This window comes from Zonotrichia leucophrys, chromosome 4 (genome assembly GCF_028769735.1).
Source record: "Zonotrichia leucophrys gambelii isolate GWCS_2022_RI chromosome 4, RI_Zleu_2.0, whole genome shotgun sequence".
NCBI classification, from domain to species: domain Eukaryota; kingdom Metazoa; phylum Chordata; class Aves; order Passeriformes; family Passerellidae; genus Zonotrichia; species Zonotrichia leucophrys.
The window spans coordinates 52,438,679-52,458,470 of record NC_088173.1 but is presented as its reverse complement, the minus strand read 5'-3'; the positions used below and the strand labels follow the sequence as shown (position 1 = coordinate 52,458,470).

The window sequence follows — 19,792 nt, the reverse complement described above, 5'->3', positions numbered from 1 at the left end:
GTTAATAGTTGACCTAAATTCAGGCCTGGTTAATTATAGTTTCCTTCAGTTCTGGCTTTGTTCTGTGTGTGTTTGCTGCCAGGTAAGGATAACCTTGCAGTCCTAGAAAGCTTCATGCCAGGGAGGGAAGTGATGACAAGAAAATTACAGGGTAAAATTCCAGCCTTTTCTATTGGAAAAATTTATCCTGAGTTGGCTCTAAGCGTAGTTCAAATACACAGAGGATTATGCATTTCTACGTGGCTTCCTCAGTGTGGGGCTGGCATCGAGCCCTGGTGCAAATGAGGGCTAGGAGCTGTTTTTGCTGATGGTGTGTGGAAGGGAAGAGCCTTCCTGTGATGTCAGCACAAGGAACAGAGTGCAGGAAATCTTCCATCCTTCCCAGAATCACCCTGCAGCTGGAGCTGCCCAGGTACCAGAGAAGCACATATATCATGGAGGCAGTCAAGACTCCAGGATGTTTGCTTTGCTCTTTCAAGTGTCAGAACAGAGTGAGATGGGGTCTGTGTTTGTGGCCCATGGAGTTCATGCATTTCGTGACTAATCCTGCAGCCTGGGGATTCAGACCTTCCTTTAATCCCTGTTTGTTTGTCATTCTGCCAGTCGCTGTCACTGCAGAGGTCCCACTGGAGGGGAACATAAACAGAGGTAATTCTCCAAGCTTAGTCGTCTCAGGAGGTCTGTGTGCGAAGTCACAAGAACTTCTTCTCTCCCTTTCCTTCATTCCTTAGTGTGATGAAACTGTTGTGAAAGTGGACCTGTGGCTGAACCTGGTTGCTAGCATTTTTTTTTCCATTTGTAAATTCTTCAGTGTCTTTGTCTTCTGCTAACACCTCCTCCGACACCAAGACGCCTTTATGAGAGGTGACAGCAGCACCAAGCCTTCTCTGCCACATGCCAAGGCTCACAGGTGCAGCAGCACTTCCTCCTCATGTGATGGACCACATCAGGGTGGTGTGTGAACAGTGGGACTCGATGGTCAGAAGGGTTTTTTCTAACCTGACTGACTTGCAGGCTATTCTGAGCTTTTCTGGTTTGGTTTTTTGCAAATGCTCAAGTGGTTTCTCCCACCAGCCCTGAGGGAAATATTGAATCCAACGTTCTCTTTTGTGTAACTGCACTGTGTTTCTGCAGCGGCAGAGCTGGCTGGCTTTGTGTTATCAAAAATTCATAGATAATATTTATTTATTGTGAAATATCCCAGAGAGACACTCGGCAGGGGCTTCTGGAAGCACTTCATGGATATAGCCTTGGACATACAGGGAAACATCAAGTAAAGCTGTGTATTTTTATGGCCAGCTGGCTCAGTTGGGGTTGCTGCAGAGACAAACTCGTCCCTCAGCCCCCAAAAACAAACAAGCAGAAGTTTTGGCAGCAGTTAAGCAAACAACAAACTCTCCTACAGAGACAGTGACAGCATTAAGAACCCAAATCGTGGAGTCAGGACTGCAGGTCCCAGTGTCAGTGCTCCACATGGGAAGGAGGTCTGGGACAGGGACTTTAGGACAGGACACATTCTTTTCATGCCACAAAACTGTTGTGGTGGTGGTAGAAAGTCATTTGACACTTCTGGAGGAAAAGGCAATTTCAGGCAATTCTTCAAGAAAAGATAAGGGGGAATGTGTAACTTGCCAGGGTTTTGTTTTTAAGGACCTAATAAATCAGAGCACACGAGTTGCAGCCCATCCCTGATGAGAACATCCTGTCATCGTGTCTTCACCCTGCCAGCCTGGGTGCTTTCTCTTGCTGACCCCTCCCAGTCAGGCAGTACCAGCAGCACCACAGCAACGTTGCATGTGCACACTTTGTGTGGAAATCACTGGGAGTTATGTTGGAACTGCCTGGAATGTGTGTTTGAACAAAATTATTCTTTTTCTCTTCGCTGCTTTTTCAAAAGGCACGCTTCAAAATAAGGCTCAGGAGGAGGTGACGGCATGGACTGGCCTAGTTTCCTTACTTTGGGAATAGCAGAACAGAATTTTTTAGTAGCTGCAGAACATGTCTGTCCCTGGGGACATTTTGTACATTAAAACACTCTTTGGTAAGGGACTTAGATTGATCTCAGTGGGTTCCACACTGATTTCTCATTAGTTTCGTTTTGAATTAGTGACAGTGTGGATCTTCCCTAGATACTTTTCCTTGCTTTATTCAGAAAAAGACTAAATTAGGCAATGGAGCTAGTGAACATATGGGAGGAACATGATGGATGGATGGATGGATGGATGGATGGATGGATGGATGGATGGATGGATGGATGGATGTAAAGTGTATATACATACATATTTAAGGAATGGTTCTATCACCAGCACAGAGTTCAGCCCATGTATTTTACAATATAAAATAAGATGATAAGAATCTCCCATGTGAGTGATGCTGCGGGTTCTCTTTAAGTGCACAGAAGGGTTGGTTTAGGAGGGTTTAGCAGGGTTGGTTGATAACAGTGTTGATGAAATGGGATTTGGGCAGATCACAGCTTTATTCAATAGCAGGGAAAGAGCTGTAGTTCCATTATTTTAAAGTCACACTCCAGGACAAACACCTGCTGTAACCCAGAATAGCCATTTCTCATGGCACAGGAGCATGGCCTGCTCTGCTCCTACAGGTAAGGTTGGGATGTAAGTGGTGCAGGTGACTAGCAAATTAAAAAAGGAAGAGGTAACAAACCAGCTAATTCCAGAATGAGATTAGGATGGATTAGTCTGTCTAGCTCAAATCCCCAAACAGCCAGACTGGTTCTGTGTGTTTCTTCACTGTTGCCCCATGTGTTATCTTTCTCCCAAGTAACAAGTGATCAGACAAGAGGAGATGCCTCAAGATGTGCCAGGAAAGGTTTAGGTTGAACATGAGGGAAAATTTCTTACAGAAAGGGTTGTCTGGCCCTGACATAGGCTGCCCAGGGCAGCAATGGGTTTTCCATCCCTAGAGGGAATGAAAAGCTGCGTAGATGTGGCACTTGGGGACATGGTTTAGTGGTGGCCTTGCAGTGCTGGGGGGGCAGTTGGGCGCTATGGACTTGGATCCCACATGTTCTGTTAAGTGGGCAGTTCCTGTAAGCTGGGATTGAGCCTGGCTGCGTGCTCTGAAGGGCTGCATTATGGAAAATGGACTGCAGAACAGATAAACCCCTCCCATGACACAGTGTTCCGTGGGCTGGGCACTGCAAGCTATGGGAAGTTGGCACCGTGGGCACCACAATGTGACAGTGTTCCAGCTGGGTTTCCCTTGGATGCTGTGCTTGGCAGCTGTGCCAGCTGGAGCGGTTTTTGGAATTGGAGTGGGTGTATGATTTTCCCACTGTTGTGCTGCCCTGGGGTTGGCGTACTTGAGAGTGCCTGAAGACACAGGAAGGGCTGGTTTGTGGACTTGCAGCCGCGGCATTCATGAATTCCAGCCAGAGGAAGGGCTGGAAGTTTGCTGTTGTAGGGGAAAGTGCCCCGGTACATCATGAGTGCAAAGCAGGAGTGTTCTCTCCTCTCCATCCACTGCATTGCTCTAGCTGGGTCTGTGGGGCAGGGAGCTCCCTGTATGTTTTTGGGAAGAGTGGGGGAACAGGGGTGCTCCTGACTGCCACAGGGACACAGCAACCATAGCACACAGCTCACTGTGCACCACAAGATGTTCCTCACTGATGTTCATTGCTCAGAGATTGCTGGAGTACTGGTATGGATTTGGGAGGAGCCAAGTATCCTGCAGCTGTGCCGTTTTACCTGTCAAAAATCCCTGGCAATGTTTTGTTTTACTGTCCTAAGTGGAAGTAACAGCTTTGGATTTTGTGTGTGGAATAAGAACCATGGACATTTACTGATCCATGTGGTTGAATGAATTTTTCACTTGGCTTTCTGGTGATTTCTCCCAGCTCTACACCACAAGAATAAATTTTCAGGGTTCCTGATGTATCTTATCCAGAGAAGTGGTGACTCTGCAGGCGAGGATGGTTTGTGGGAGGATGCTTTCCAAAATGGAGCTGGAATTCCATTGGCCATCTAGTGAAATCACAGAATGGGTTGGGTTGGAAGAGACCTTAAAGACCACCCGTTTCCAACCCCCTGCCAGGGGCAGGGACGCTTCCGCTAGAGCAGGTTCCTGCAAGCCCCGTGCAGCCCTTCTTGAGCGCTTGCAGGGATGGGGCAGGAGTGCGGCTCACTGATGGCAGCGTGTCCTTGCAGAGCCCCTCCTGGCCGGCCTCGGGGCGCTGAGCTCCCTGCGCGGCCGCGTGGAGCGGCAGCTGAACGAGAGCCTGCGGCGCCGCCGCCACGCCGGGGACAGCGACCACAACATCGAGGTGCTGCTGGGCGTGGACGACTCTGTGGTCCGATTCCACGGCAAGGAGCACGTCCAGAACTACCTCCTGACCCTCATGAACATCGTGAGTATCCTTTGGGAGCTGGTGGGAGCTCTTGTCGGAGTGCCAGGTTTGGGGAAAACAGCAATGGTATCGTTCTGACTGCTGCTGGAGAAGGTTTTCTGGTTTACAGATGTTCCTTTAATTCATCTTTTTCGCAGTAGTTTCCTTCCTAGGGCACATTCCGAGGGTATTTCCAATAATGAGGAAATAGTTGAACAATAGTAAGGGGGAAAAAGTAAACTTAATCCATTTCTAGTAATTCTGAGCTTCTGTCACAACACAGTTCTGGAGAAAAACTGATTAAAGCATAAATATCTAGAGGAAAAGGAGTTCTAAACCCTCAATGGCTCTCTGACAGAGTAGACCTTCTGGTAATACCAGTAGATCTGTCTTAGATACTGTGGCAGCATAAGGTTGTACAGGAAATGAAAACAGTCTCTTAAGGATGAGGATGAGGGACTAATTATTCCCACAATTATTCCCATTAATAATGATTTTATGGCTGTAGGAATGATTGTTATCTATTTTACACTCTTTTATTCCTGGAATAATTTAAAAATTATTCCTTGGGTTTTCAGAGCTTCTAAATTTGAGAACTTAGAATCTAGGAGGAAAAAAATGATTCCTGTATGAAATTTAACCCAACCAATATGATGTTTTCCAGAACGTCACTGAGAGAATCATCTCCTTTTTTCCCACATACACCGTGGAACATCAGCATTAAATCTCCATTACACATTACTGCAGAATATTGTCCTTATGGTTTTGAAACCTTTTCAGTGAGCAGCAGGGCTGATCTATGGCCCAGACCACTTCCAGGTTTCTCACATGCCTGCGGCTCCATCTGCTGGGGCCGAAGGCAGAGCGAGCTGCCACCCTCCTGCCCAGAGCCATCCAGAGAAGGGGATAAAATGGGGGCTATGGGGAAATCTTGGAGACTTGAAATTTAAGGTCAACTCCAGGGTCCTTTTCATCTCAAGGGAAGTCATTCCAGTGTCTAGAAAGCTCCCCTGTTGTCTACTGGCACAAGGGAAGTTGTGAACACTTATGCTGGCCCAGCTCTTTGTGGGAGCAATGCTCTTTCATTAATGAGGAGAAAATAAGAGAGGAATACCTGACCTTTAGGATGATTGCTTCACAGGACAGGCCACCTGAGCTCTGTGCTCATTCTCTGTCCCACTGCCCTGCTGACTCTGCTCTCAGCCTCAGGGATTTCAGGTTTAAACCACGGGCTGAAATCCTCGTGCCGGGGCCCACAGTCTGGACAGGTCCCAGTGACCTTTTTCCCTGAGGGGAAGTTCTGTTTAGCCTGACTGAAAAATAAAACAACCCTCTAACTCCTGCTCAAACCCATGAACCTCTGAACAGGGGTGTTTATTTCTCACCAGTTGCCCATAATATAATATTTATTTTGTTTTTAGGGGAATGAGGAGCTTCATTGAGGACCTGCAGATGTTTCACACTCTGGTGCCAGGACATTTCTCACCTTCCCAGACACAGGGAAGGGCCTCAAGAAGGACAACTTCTGGCCCATCTGCATAATTCTGTTTTTCTAACTTCCCTTCCACAAAGTCTCTTTTTAGTACAGAAGTGACCACAGATTTCTAACAGATCTCGAAAAAGTAGGGCAGCAGTATAAGTTGCTCCTAAAAAAATACTCTTCAAAACAAGAAGCACTGGAAGTGCTCCAGGCCAGGTTGGACAAAGCTTGGAGCAACCTGGTCTAGTGGAAGGGGTTCCTGGCCATGGCAGAGGGGTGGAATGAGATGAGCTTTAAGATGCCTTCCAGCCCAAACCAGTCTGGGATTCTGTGATTGTACTTGAAGTCTTTTCCCCAATCCCCTTTTCTTTGAGCTCTGATCCATGAAACATGAGAGGAGGCCTGACATGTGCTTCCCAAAGTTCCATGTGAAGAGGGGGTATGTGATGACAGGAAGTGAATCTACGCTTTCCGCTGAGCAAATGATCTGAGACTTGAATCCTCTTCTGAGGACTGTAGTGGTACAGGCACTTGAAAAAACATCTCCGTGGCCTTGGAAGTTCCCTTGGTATCATCAGTGGGTTTTTCTTCCTTTTTAATATTTCCCCTTTTTTCCCTCAGGTGAATGAAATTTACCACGACGAGTCCCTGGGCGTTCACATCAACGTCGTGCTGGTCCGAATGATCATGTTGGGGTACGCCAAGGTGAGCGAGCCGCTTCTCCCCCCTCCTGCCCCGGGCAGAAAATGCAGACCCTGCTGAGCAGGCTGGCCCTGGGAGCAGCGGGGTGTAAGGTGTGGCTCTCTCAGTCCATCAGCCTGATCGAAAGGGGGAACCCCTCGCGCAGCCTGGAGAACGTGTGCCGCTGGGCCTATCAGCAGCAGAAGCCGGACCCCAGCCACGCCGAGCACCACGACCATGCCATCTTCTTAACCAGGCAAGATTTTGGGCCCGCTGGTATGCAAGGTAATGCAGCTGACCCAGAGCAGAGCTCTGGGCTCGGTGTTTCTTGGCTGGCATCTGCCAGAAAAGAGGAAAAATTGGGAATTGCATTGTGAGCTCCCTGCCTTGTTCATTCTGCAAGTGGTTTCAAAAGCAAGGAGACCTTGCCATGAATCCTTGCCATTTATATCCAACCACAGATTGATTTTCTTTCTTGAGAGTTGTAAATAAATAAATTCTTCTTAGCTCTCTTCAAACTCCTGTATGTGCAGGGATCACTGGGAACCTCAACGCACGTGGCATTCCACTCCCTTTATTTTATTGCATCTTTCATCCCAGATTTCCATATATTGACATCCCAGCCACTCTGAGGCCTGCATCCATCCTTTGGCCTCAGGGAACTAATGATAGTGGGCAGGAACTCGCAAAGTTTGGCATGTGTCAGAGCAGGCAGCGGTCAGGATGAGGAGCTGCCCTGGCCTTAGAGCAATGTTAGCTTTTCCTGAGGAAGTTTTCTGGGGGTTCTCATTTAAAATCCAAGTGCTGAGCACAAGACTCAGCCCTGATGTCTCTCTGTAGGGTATGCTCCTGTGACGGGCATGTGCCACCCGGTCCGGAGCTGCACCCTCAACCACGAGGACGGGTTTTCATCAGCCTTTGTTGTTGCTCATGAGACTGGGCACGTGTAAGTACCACTTTTACCATCAGGTCACACCAAAATGCTGTGCTGCACTTCCTGCTTGCTCCAAGGGTGTTGGATTTGATGGCTCTGTGGAACCTCTCCTGATTTTATTTCCAACCCCCTAGGAATGCAGTAGTGGTTGAAGAGAGGGAGAGACAAGTGAGGGAAGGAATGAAGGGTGAACTTGTTTTCTCTGGGGTGAGGGAAAGGTCAGGAAGGGACCTGGGAGGTCCAGGCAGTGGTGACAGGAGTGTCCTTCACTGCCTTCACCTCAACTGGCTGTGCTGGGGGTGGGTCAGATTTGGTACCTGTTCCAGAGCTGTTTCCTTACAGTTGTTTTTGCAGTAGCTCTGAGGGGAGTTCTTTGTTGCAGGCTGGGCATGGAGCACGACGGGCAAGGGAACAGATGTGGGGACGAGACGGCGATGGGCAGTGTCATGGCCCCCTTGGTGCAGGCCGCCTTCCACCGCTACCACTGGTCCCGCTGCAGCGGCCAGGAGCTCAGGAGATACATCCAGTAAGGCCTCCCTGGCGCAGCCAGGCTCTCATCCCTCACTTTTCAGACCCTCTTTCCCTTCAAAGTTCTGTTAGAAGAGCTCTGACCCATGAAGTCTGTGTCCTCACACGGTCCATAGCCATGTGAAAAGTTTGTGGAAAGACCCCTCTAACTCCAGTGGGATTTGGAATAGGCCTCAGATTGTCACAGAATCCCAGATCTGTTTGGGTTGGAAGGGACCTTAAATCTCATCTCATTCCAAAGCCCCTGCCATGAGCAAGAACCCCTTCCACTAGACCAGGCTGCTCCAAGCAGGCGCCACCAGCCTGGCCTTGGACAGTTCCAGGGATAGGGCAGGAATTAAGAGTATACATCTTCTCACAGTATTTTTTTCTGTGTCTTTTTCCGTAGCTCTTATGACTGTCTTCTCGACGACCCCTTTGAGCATGACTGGCCCAAGCTTCCTGAGCTGCCAGGCATCAACTATTCCATGGATGAGCAGTGCCGCTTCGACTTTGGTGTGGGCTACAGGATGTGCACAGCTGTACGTCCAGACACGGCGAGGGCGTGGGGCCTGGTGGGAGAGCTGCAGTGCCATCATCGTTGGAGAGAAGTTAATGCAGAATTTAGAGATCTGTAAAGAGCAGAGGGATATTTATGGGGGAAACTCAGTCCTCTGGGTCCTGCGGAGTAATGGGAAAATGAGTGGCAGCATGGTCCATGTGGCACACACTGGTGAGAGCAATTCCAAGAAAGAAGAGGAAAACCAAAAATCTTCCTTTTGTCCCACTTCTGGGTGTCTTCTTTCCTCTTTTCACTAGCGCAGGGCTGGGGGATGCAAGGAATAATCACTGCCCTGAAGATGCCAGGCCCATTGGGGTGTATGAGATGGAATGAGTGGGTTGGATCCTTATCCAAAAAGTATAAATAAAATAACAGATACAAATAAATTATAAACAAAATACAAGACTATTATCCAAAAAGTACAAGCCATCTCATGTTCTGCATTTGGTCTCTCTGTGTTTTTCAGTTCCGAACCTTCGATCCGTGCAAGCAGCTGTGGTGCAGCCACCCTGATAACCCCTACTTCTGCAAGACCAAGAAAGGGCCTCCCCTCGATGGCACCGAGTGTGCCCCAGGAAAAGTGAGTCTGGCACTCTGCTTGTCTTGGGGAGAAACCAACAGTTTCCTCCATTTGGGCTGAAGGGCACAGAGGGGAGCGGGGAATTGCCTGGCATTCCTGGGGTGAAGCGAGACCGTGGGGAAAGCTGTGCTTTCCCACTGGGATGTTCTGGGAGCTGTGCAAGGTTTGCTCTTGCACATTTTGGACATAGAGATTCCAGCTGAGGTGCAGCCTGTTTTGTGGCCTCTTTGTTAGGTTTTCTGGTCTCATCTGCAAAGTTTCCATCAAGTGCCTTTAGGAATTCGGGGAAGCAGATGATGCTGTTACTGTGGGATGGCTGCTCAGAACTCACTGTCCAGACACCCTGTGGCAAATGTTTGTGTAGACTGAGGATTAGTGCCTGATTTTTCCCTTTAATATCCCTATTAGTTGGTGTTCTGCTGCCAGTCCATTTTCAATTATGAAATTATACTCAGATACCTGGGGTTTTGTAGCAAATTCCCTTTATTATGAAATACAGGAGAGCCACTTGTACAATCTGAATGTGCCCCAGGCAGCAGCAAAATATTGCTGTCCAGTGCTTATACATTTGATTTGGGGATTGTGTCCGTTCTCACCTGTTTGCTGCCCCAATTCCCTCAGTGGTGCTACAAGGGTCACTGCATGTGGAAGAACACCAACCAGCTGAAGCAGGATGGACACTGGGGAGCCTGGACCAAGTTTGGCTCCTGCTCACGGACCTGTGGAACTGGGGTTCGCTTCCGCACGCGCCAGTGCAACAACCCAATGTAGGTGTGGGAGCTGCACCCACCTGGGCGTCCTCAGAGGGGCCACTTGGGTGGCATTTGGGTTTCGGGTGGACATTCTGTTCAAGCCCCTCGAAATGGGATCATTTGTGGAGAATCCAAGAATTCCATAGAATTACAGAATCCCAGACTGGGCTGGCCTGGAAGGGACCTTAAAGCCCATTCCATTCCTCCTCCTGCCATGGGCAGGGACACCTTGTGCTGTGCCAGGTTGCTCCAAGCCCTGACCAGCTTGGACTTGGTCACTTCCAGGGATGGGGCAGCCTGTGCCAGGCCCTCAGCACCCTCAGAGGGAACAATTTCTGCTTCTCCCTGATGAAAATCTCTGGAATATTTTCTTCTCCCAGGCCCATCAATGGAGGTGACGATTGTGCCGGGGTGAATTTTGAGTTCCAGCTGTGCAGCACCGAGGAGTGTCCGAAGCACTTTGAGGACTTCAGGGCACAGCAGTGCCAGCAGCGCAATTCCCACTTCGAGTTCCAGGGCAGCCGACACCACTGGCTGCCCTACGAGCACCCCGACCGTGCGTCCTGCTCTGGGCCTTTAGTGACTCTTGAAAGGGTTTGAAGCCGTTCCCCTTGGCCTGGATATCTCTGGGGCAGGCCCACAACTCCCAGAAAAGCAAATGAGTTGGTTCCCTCCCCATCCGTCTGTCTGTTATGGCTGAAAATCAATAGTTTTGCCTTAAATCCAGACTTAAATACCAAATTCCCTGCTCTGACTCAAGTTTTTGCATTTTAGCCCCAAACAATCAATTTCTCTCTTATTTATCCGTAAAATTGGCAGTTTTGACCCTAAATCAGCACATTATATGTAAAAAATAGCAGACTTGCCCTAAATCCCTGATTTTAACCTGCATTTTCCCTACTCTGACCCAAATTTGCCCTTCTTATTGCCAAAGCCCAAATTTTCCCCCCAGACATGCCCTTTTATCCTTAAAGTTGACATTTTTGCTCCAAATTTGACGAATTGTGTCTCAGAATCACAAGTCTTGCCCTAAAATCCCCCATTTCCTCCCAGGCCCCCACTTTAACCCTAAAATTCACCTTTATTGCTTCAAATTGCTTGTTTATCCCTAAAATGGATACTTCTTACCCCACATGGCCACATTGTGTCTCAAAACCACTAGTTTTGCCCAAACTCCCCAGGTTTCTTCCGGAACCATGCCCATTTTCCCCCAAAATGCCCATTTTCCCCCAAAGATTCCCCACAACGCACGCGTTCCTTCCCAAACCGTTCCATTCCCCTGCTCTGCCCCCATGCTCACCCCCAAACCTGCCTGTCCCTTCTCACTGCTCGCTCCGCCGGTGGGACAGCTGCTGGGAGCACACCTGGATCACTGTCCTCCTGCAGCCCTTTGTTTTCCCTGGCTCCACAGCTGCCAAGAGGTGTCACCTGTACTGCCAGTCCCGGGAAACGGGGGATGTGGCTCCCATGAAGCAGCCGGTGCACGACGGGACTCGCTGCTCCTACAGGGATCCCTACAGCATCTGTGTCCGTGGGGAATGCGTGGTGAGTGGCACCTGCTCTGGGGACAGCTCGTGGGCACAGAGAGGCTTTGCAGAGGTCTCTGAATTCCCTATTTGCAGCATTGTATTCCTCTGATTCCTTGAGATGTAAATTAAATTAGAGACCAGCACAGACCTGTTCCAGGGAAATGCTCTGCTTGTCTTCCCCTCATTGTGCCTTATCATAGAATCCCAGACTGGTTTGGGCTGAAAGGGAACCTAAAGCCCATCAGTTCCACCCCACTGCCATTTCCTTCCACTAGCCCTGGTTGATCCAAGCCCCATCCAACCTGGCCTTGAGCACTTCTAGGGCTGGGGCAGCCACAGCTTCCCTGAGCAACCTGTGCCACGGCCTTAGCACTGTCACAGGACAGAATTCCCTCCTAATGTCCAGTCTTGCCCTTTTTTGTGCAGAAAGTGGGCTGTGACAAGGAGATTGGCTCCAGCAAGGCTGAGGACCAGTGCGGGGTGTGCGGCGGGGACGACTCCCACTGCCGGACCGTGAAGGGGACCTACACCCGCACTCCCAAAAAGCTGGGTAGGAATAGCAGCTGCCTGCAGCTGGCTGGGGCTCCTGCTGCCTCTGGGCTTTGTGGGACACACACACATGAGATAACCATCATCGTTGAAACCTTGGGTGTAACACCATCCCATGAGGCCCATCTTTGAGCCTGTTCAGGACAAGCTGCTGTCCATCGGCCCCTGATTGTGGATGGATATGGAAGTGATGGAGGTGTTCAGGGAATGCTGATAGATTTTCCCTAGCCTGGTAACCTGGTCATTAAGGAGGCTAATAGACCTCTTTCTACAGGGAAACATGCAAGCCAGAGGTGCTCAAAAAGAATTTGAGGTTCTAGAAAACAGTTTCTGCAAGTACCCAACTCAAACTCCTGCCTGGATTATCTGACTTCCATGGACTGGTTGTCTTGCCCAGATGTGTCCAAATCTGCTGTAAATGCATTTGTCTGTGATGTAATTTGCATGTTTTGCTTGTAAAGAGCATCTGGGTGACCCCCAGTCAGTGGAATGGCCAGACTCAGCTCTCAGGACACTAAATCCAGGTGTTCTGTTTAAGGGAAGACCAGAGGAGCCTTTCCTTTACCCAGAGGAGCTCACAGTGTTTCCCTTTCTGGGGCAAAGGAGGCTCAAAACATTCTGGGTAAGTGCAAGGCTTGTAGGGAGAGAGGCATCCCTGGGAATGGCAGTTCCTATCATCCTGTAGACACACACAGGTAATGCTAAAGCAGGCAAAATCTGTGCTCTAAAGGCAATGGAGGAAAAGATTGGAAATGCTGTTGGGCACAGGTACTGCTCAGCCAGGCCTGTGATCTTCCCTATTCCCAGCTCTTCTGTTCCTTCACTCGGATTTTTGCAGGAGCAGGACAGACTGCCAGTACATCCAGTAGTCCCAGAATCCAGTGATTTTGGTTAATTGAATCTGCAGTTGTTAAAAGAAAATAACAGGAATATGAAAATGCCATGCACTCAGAGAACTTTGGGAGCTCTTGATCCCTAGAAGGGATAATAGTCTTCCTAATGACAGTGCTTCCTTAATTTTACACTAATTACCTGTGATTTGCACTGGTAAATAATTGACATTGAAACTAAGAACGTTTTTATTTGGGAGCAGCTTTTTACTTTCACTGCAGACATGTCCATCTGAAAGGGCAGTCAGTAAGTTCCAGTCCAACAACCTGGCTGAGGACTGATTTGGGAAAGTAGTGAGAAAGACTTGTGCTTGTGCTGAGGAACACAGGAGACATCTCTGTGCCTGAATTGTTGATAGATCCTGCTTGGAGCAGCGTGGCCATAAATACTGAACTGACCCCATGTGGGAAGTGGCAAATCCCTCTGTAACTGGTGTCCCTTCTCTCCCTGGAGGAGAAGAGCCCAGGGAGGGCCTGTCCCACCCTGCTTATCCACGACTGCTGGGTGCCCTCTCCCGCAAGCAGAGCTGGGCCCCCTGCCCTCCTGACCATGGCTGTTCCTTTCTCTTTCCATCCCTGCTGCCTCCACTGACCCTGCACCTGCCAAAGGGTACCTTAAGATGTTTGATATCCCTCCTGGGGCTCGACATGTGTTTATCCAAGAAGATGAGGCCTCTCCTCACTTTCTTGGTAAGTATTTTTCTGCTCAAGTTCGAGAAGAAATACAGGGGACTCAGGCCAGAGAATCTGAGGGATGAGAGAATCCAGTGAAGGGGTTGGGTAAATGTGGGCTTTCCAGATTGCATGGTCAGGGCCTAGTCCTGCAGTCCTACAGCTCAGCAGACAAACATCTGCTCATTTGAATTCTCCAAAATGTTAAACTGGCCCCAGTTTGCACGTGTACTAACCAAGGATTGTGATAACTCACATGAACGTGGGAACTTCCAGGGTGAGTCTAATTCAGTATCTTTTAATTATTCCTATGGTACATTGCAAAAAGCTGTACGGAAGAACAATGGGTCTTGGAACTGGCTGATCTTTAAGGTCCTTTCCAATCCAAAGCATTCTGTGATCCCAGCTCTTAATGCATTGGCTTCTAATTGAAGCATTGTCATCGTCACCATGACAGTCCCCGCTGTACCTGGCTGTTGAGGTGTGCTGTGGAAGCCCAAACCCCGGCAGTTCCACAGGGCTCCTATTCCTCAGCTCTTCACTTGCAGATTTTAGCATCACTTATGGATTTAGCATGTGGGACACCCTAACCTGTGTGCACAGGGCAAAGTAAAATGTGATGAAGGGCTGTTGTTTTCATAATCTGATGGAAATACCCCTCCCCGTGCCACCCCGATTGCCGCCGGGGGAGGCACGACAGGCTCTGCTCTCCCTCCTCCCAGCAATCAAGAACCAGGCTACGGGACACTACATCCTGAATGGCAAAGGGGAGGAGGCCAGGTCCCGCTCCTTCATCGATCTGGGCGTGCAGTGGGAGTACAGCATCGAGGACAGCACGGAGACGCTGCACACGGACGGGCCCCTGCACGACGCCGTGGTGGTGCTGGTGGGTGACGCGCTGAGCTCAGCCTGAGGGGCCACCAGAGCCCGGCCTCGGTGTCTGTACCTAGCAGAGGAATCTGAACCAGCGTTGGGTTTATGTTTGCTAATTCCCAGATCATTCCCCGGGAGAACGACACCCGATCCAGCCTGACCTACAGGTACATCATCCACGAGGATTCGGTGCCCACCATCCACAGCAACAACGTGCTGCGGGAGGACACGGACACCTTCGAGTGGGCCTTGAAGAGCTGGTCCCAGTGCTCCAAGCCCTGCGGTGGAGGTGAGCCGCTGATGAGCACCTGTAGCAAGGGACAAACTGCCAAAAAAGGCAAGGAGGAGGGAATGATTTATATTCCTGGCTTCCCTTTTTTAACAGTGGTTTGTTATTTTAGGGCTCAGGCTTAAAATACCTGAAGTACGCGATTGTTCCCAGGTGTCACACTTGTAGCCTAGGAAGAAAAAGGCTTCTTTTGGTGTTTAAATTCAGACCCCAAAGCTACTTTGGATGCCCAAACTCAGGCATTGATGCTCCTGAGCATTCCCTGTACTCATGGTCTGTCCATGGCTCTTAAGCAAATAATAGGGAATGCAAATTCCAAAATACCTGTCCTGTAAACCCCATTTACTAGGCCAGAAAACTCTATTTAAGCCAAACATTCTAACAAGGACCTGATTCTCCCAATTCCTCTGATGTGTTTCCCAGGGTTCCAGTACACCAAGTATGGATGCCGCAGGAAGAGCGACAACAAGATGGTTCATCGAAGCTTCTGCGAAGGCAGCAAAAAGCCAAAGCCCATCCGCAGGATGTGCAACCTGCAGGAGTGCACAGAGCCCCTGTGAGTGTGAGAGCAGGGATTGCTCCTTCAGACAGGAGTAGTCCCGGCCAGATCGGATGGGATGAATCTGAGGGCATGCTGACAGCTTGCCAGCCTGCAGTTCCTGACTGTGGAGGGGAGTTTGTACCTGTGTAAGCATGGGTACTAATCTGATTGGGTGGTTGTGGTATATATATTTATTTTTATTTATAGTATTTATTTTATTTATTTATATGTGTATTTTTATATATAAAATCATGGGGTTGGGAGGCACCTTAAAGCTCATCTCTTTCCAGCCCCCTGCCATTGGGGGAAGGAATTTTTCCACTAGATGAGCTGGCTCCAGGGATGAGGCAGCCGCAGCAGGACAAAGAGGTTAACAGTTGGCGGTGTCTGACTGCATTTCCCTTCCCAGCTGGGCAGCAGACGAGTGGGAGCACTGCACCAAGACGTGTGGGAGTTCTGGCTACCAGCTGCGCACGGTGCGCTGCCTGCAGCCCCTGGCGGACGGCACCAACCGCTCGGTCCCCGCCAAGTTCTGCAGCGGGGCTCGCCCCGAGAGCCGGCGCCCCTGCAACCGGGCAGCCTGCCCCGCGCCGTGGAAGGCCGGGCCCTGGTCCCAGGTGGGCAGCGCCGGCATTGCCCCGGCGGGCACAGGGGAACTCGTGCCGGGTGCTGCCCACAGGGTGCCCTGAGCCGTGCCCTCTGTGTCCGGCAGTGCTCGGTGACGTGCGGGGAGGGGACGGAGAGCCGGCAGGTGCTGTGCCGCGCTGGGGACCGCTGCGAGGGGGAGCGGCCGCAGTCCGTGAGGCCTTGCAAGCTCGCTCCCTGCGATGGTAAGGGAACCCTGCGATGGCTGCAGGCGGGCGGGATTCCTCCCTGCGAGCACCGTGCTGGCACAGGGGTCACACACGGGGGGCAGCCTTTTCTCCCGTGCTCAGCCCAGCAGTGTCAGGGTGTCACAGCTCCCCACGCTGCGGTCTGTCCTGTACACGTGCTCACACAAGGTTCAACCACATGGGCCCAAATCGTGTTGGCACAGGCTGGGGCCAGAGGTGAAGGGCAATTCAAAACAAACCCTGCTTGACCTCTAAATCTCAGGTAAGTTCTGCAAGCTGCCAGGTGAGGGAATAAAAATACACAAACGTGGAACCAAGAGCATTAATGAGGTTCCTGGGAATGCGTTACATTGTTTTCATAGAATTTTTAACAGGTTTTGAAGCTTTTTATGACAACAGTGGATTTCTTCCTGGATTATTCATTCCGTAGGACTTGGGGTTTATTGGGGTTTTAACTCCCTCGTGGTGGCCCTGACACTGCTCAGGAGCTGGTAGGAAAAGCAGTCAACCTGCTGGAACTGGAGAATCATAACCCCAAATCTCCACACTGTGGGTGGAGTCATGGAATCTAAACCAGCACAAATGGATGCTCCAAAATGAACCATGAGAGGACAGGACCAAATGAGGGTCACTGTCACTATGGTGAGGCAAAAGGAATTGTACCTCTAGCCCAGAATTCCACGCTTAGGCTGGGATAGCCTCACAGTGCCTCATGGAACACGGGTATTCCCAGGCAGAGCTGCTCCCTTTACCCCAGGTTTGTCAGGAACCAGCAAGGGTTCTGAGGAAGCTCGGCAGGATCAGGACAAGGACATGTCTATATTCCATAGGATTTGCTATTTATAGCCCTCGTCCCCCAGCCCCAGTGGTGACCATGTGGGTTATTTTACTGAGTTCCTTGGAACTGAGCTGATTCTCACCCACTCTGAGCTCAGGCTCCAGTGGATGTTTTAAAGCCGGAGAAGGCGGCGGCTGGATGTGCTTCCAGCCCATGGTGAGGCGGCCCCTGAGCCCAGGTGACGACATCTTTCCCTGCAGAAAGCTGATTTTGGTTCAAACCTTCCAGAAGACCCTTTGGAAGTTCTTTTTCCTGAGCAAAGGGATGCAAATCCCTGCCTTTAAGGCACCTCAGATGGGACCCACTGTTACAGCTTTCCATCGGTTCTACAGATCCATTTGCTTCCTGAAAAACAGCAAGCCTAATCTGAACAAAACTTCATCTTACTCGAACTTTTTATTTTAAGGCATCTCTGAGGGCTATTGCTTGAGATTTAGTTTCTGTGAAGGAAGCTTGCCTTGGCTTTAATGCTGCTGATGGATGATGTCCTCTCAGGCTTGAAGGGAAGGCATTAGGGTGGGTAGGACATAGCCAGTGTGTGTGGGAGCTCTGGGAGGTTGGCACCGGGAATTGCTGTCTGCGCTCCTCTAAAAATGCCACGTGTCAATGTTTCCCAAGTGCCCATCAGTGGGTTCCCATCCCCGGGACATGTGTTTTACAGATGAGCCCTGCCTGGGAGACAAGTCCATCTTCTGCCAGATGGAGGTGCTGGCCCGGTACTGCTCCATCCCTGGCTACCACAAGCTGTGCTGCGAGTCGTGCAGCCGGCGAAGCAGCAGCTTCCCGCCGCCCGGCGGGGCTGGCACCGAGGGGGACGCAGCGCTGGATCGGGGCAGCCCGCCCAGGGCCCCGGCGGTGCCCACGCCCGCGGTGCCCGCCCGGGCCCAGCTCCTGCCCGGGAGCAGCTCTCCAAGCCGGCCGCCTTGGGAAGCGCAGCAGGCGGAGCGGCGCACGCCCCCGTCCAGCCCCGAGCCCCGAGGTGCCGGCGTTCCGCCCTGGAGAGCTCCCGTGGCCGGCAAGAGTTCCCGGCCGCCGGCTCTCCTGCCCCAGCCCCCCGCCAACAGCAGCAGCCCCAGCTCCGGTCGTGCCCCGGCGCCGGCCGCGGCTCTGCCTCCGGTGCCGGCGGGGGCTCCTGCGCCAGCCAGGACCTCCGGGAAGGGCGAGGGGCGCGCAGGTAAGCGATGGCCTCCGAGGGCCGCCCCTGTGGAGCGATGAGCAGGAAGGCCTGCGCAGGACAGCCGTGGAAAGGGGCTGCTTGGTACTCCGTGTGCGACTCCTCGACCTCTGGACTCTGCGGAGCGTGCCCCGGGCAGGGCACTGCAGGGCACGGGTCGCCCCTGTAAATACAAAGGACAAGAAGTGCTGGTTCACTTTCTGGTGCTCCCGGCCTCCTCCCACCCCTCCTTCCCTGGCCGGCTGGGACACGCAGAGGAAACACTAAAGGAACCTTCCTGGCAGCGAGTGGGAGTCGCTGAGGGCACAGAAGTTAGCCCTGACCTCAGCAGCCCTGTGGTTCCGGGCTCTGATCACCCCCGTGGTAGGAGATGCCCCACTGCAGGCAGGAGCAGGCATGGACGCTCGGTGAGGCGCCTGCCGCAGACCGAACGCACCCTCGGCACTCGGGTCTCCCTGGGAACAGACGTCGTTGCACGAGCACCACTGCAGCTGTTGGGCGAATGCAGGAAAGCAGCATTGTTGTAAGAGTTCTGTGCTGTCCCACAACTGTTTTCCTGTATTGTTCCAGGGCCAGGTGCCGGCCATCAAGTTCTGCCCTATGAGCTTTCCAAGGGCTGGTGTTGAAAGCAGTTTCAAGATGGATTTCGAGGTGTGAGAGATAGTTGTATTTCCAACGTGGATCAGCTCCAAACCTCCCTGCCCACGGCGCATCTGACTGCAATAATTAATTTATGTCCACCCCCACCTTGTCCCAGCCCAGCCGGCCGGGCTCTCCCCGGCACAGCGCTGTAAAGTACTTGTCTATAGGCGTGAGAACTGCAGATATTTATTAAAAGTGGGTTTCTTGACATTGTTTTGTGTACTAAATATGTATGCTGGGGGCAGGCGACTCTTCCTTTTGCCAAGATCAAATCTGGAGATGGAATTAGATGCTGTGTCATATGCATATTGAAGCTGCTCAACTGCTGTGGAGAAATTGTTGGTCTTATTCTTTAAAAAATGGTTTTTTATCACAGGTCTCTCTCGTTTCTCAGTGGTGATTAAAGTTTCATGTGCAATCGCTGCTCCCCTGTAAGAAGTGCTCAGGATGGAGCCATTTAATGCTGTGAGGGGATGGGGGCCCCAAAGATACAATTCTGGCAATATCCTGGTGGCCCTGTGGGGTGCCTCGGGGGAAATAAGGGTGGCACTGGCCATCAGCAGAGGCTTCAGACGTGACAGTAAAGCAAACCTTGGACATCCCGAGGCTTTCCCTGCTTTCACTCATGTGGCAGCGTCTGGTTTTGGCATTTTTGTTTCCTCTTCTTTTAGCCATTTCCATCCCAGGCAGGACCTTCCCCGACTGGAAATAAAAATTAAATATTTTGACGGGATTTTCAAAAACAGAAGTTTTGCCATTGGAGAGTGTGATGTTCGGGAAAATTGAGGGAGAGGAAGGAGAGGATCAGATCTCGCCTGGCAGCTGTCAGATGAGCCGCACCTTACCGGTGGCAGGGAAAAAGCCGCTGTTTGAATCTCCCTGAGCTCCCAAGGCACGGAGGGCAGGAAATGTTGAAGGCAGAGCTGGGAGCGCACGGTGCGTTCGTGGGGCCGCCCGAGGAGGGACAGACAGGCGGCCGCTCTGGCTTCCAGAACACCGGGGGCACCCGCAAAACACCGCTGCCGCCGTTCTCCCGGCAGGGCCCCGGCAGAGCCCCGGATCCCCGGCGGGGCGCCGCGCTCGCACCGCGCTCCGTGTCCGCCAGAGGGCGCCCTGCGGGG

At 51.3% G+C, this 19,792-nt stretch overlaps 1 protein-coding gene across 1 annotated transcript in view; it reads left to right on the top strand.

Annotated features, from left to right (window-relative positions):
* Window positions 1–19,366, top strand: part of ADAMTS3 (ADAM metallopeptidase with thrombospondin type 1 motif 3) — a 56,578-nt gene extending 37,212 nt beyond the window's left edge. The window contains exons 5-22 of the mRNA XM_064711694.1: window positions 4,167–4,366; window positions 6,447–6,530; window positions 6,635–6,791; window positions 7,347–7,452; window positions 7,823–7,966; window positions 8,357–8,489; window positions 8,976–9,089; window positions 9,711–9,856; window positions 10,222–10,397; window positions 11,253–11,386; window positions 11,797–11,920; window positions 13,419–13,499; window positions 14,204–14,367; window positions 14,478–14,643; window positions 15,067–15,199; window positions 15,594–15,801; window positions 15,897–16,014; window positions 17,517–19,366. Of these exons, the coding sequence (XP_064567764.1) occupies window positions 4,167–4,366; window positions 6,447–6,530; window positions 6,635–6,791; window positions 7,347–7,452; window positions 7,823–7,966; window positions 8,357–8,489; window positions 8,976–9,089; window positions 9,711–9,856; window positions 10,222–10,397; window positions 11,253–11,386; window positions 11,797–11,920; window positions 13,419–13,499; window positions 14,204–14,367; window positions 14,478–14,643; window positions 15,067–15,199; window positions 15,594–15,801; window positions 15,897–16,014; window positions 17,517–18,070 (2,942 nt within the window). The 3' untranslated portion in view covers window positions 18,071–19,366. The remainder of the gene's footprint in view (window positions 1–4,166; window positions 4,367–6,446; window positions 6,531–6,634; window positions 6,792–7,346; window positions 7,453–7,822; window positions 7,967–8,356; window positions 8,490–8,975; window positions 9,090–9,710; window positions 9,857–10,221; window positions 10,398–11,252; window positions 11,387–11,796; window positions 11,921–13,418; window positions 13,500–14,203; window positions 14,368–14,477; window positions 14,644–15,066; window positions 15,200–15,593; window positions 15,802–15,896; window positions 16,015–17,516) is intronic.
* The last annotated feature ends 426 nt before the right edge of the window (window positions 19,367–19,792 follow it).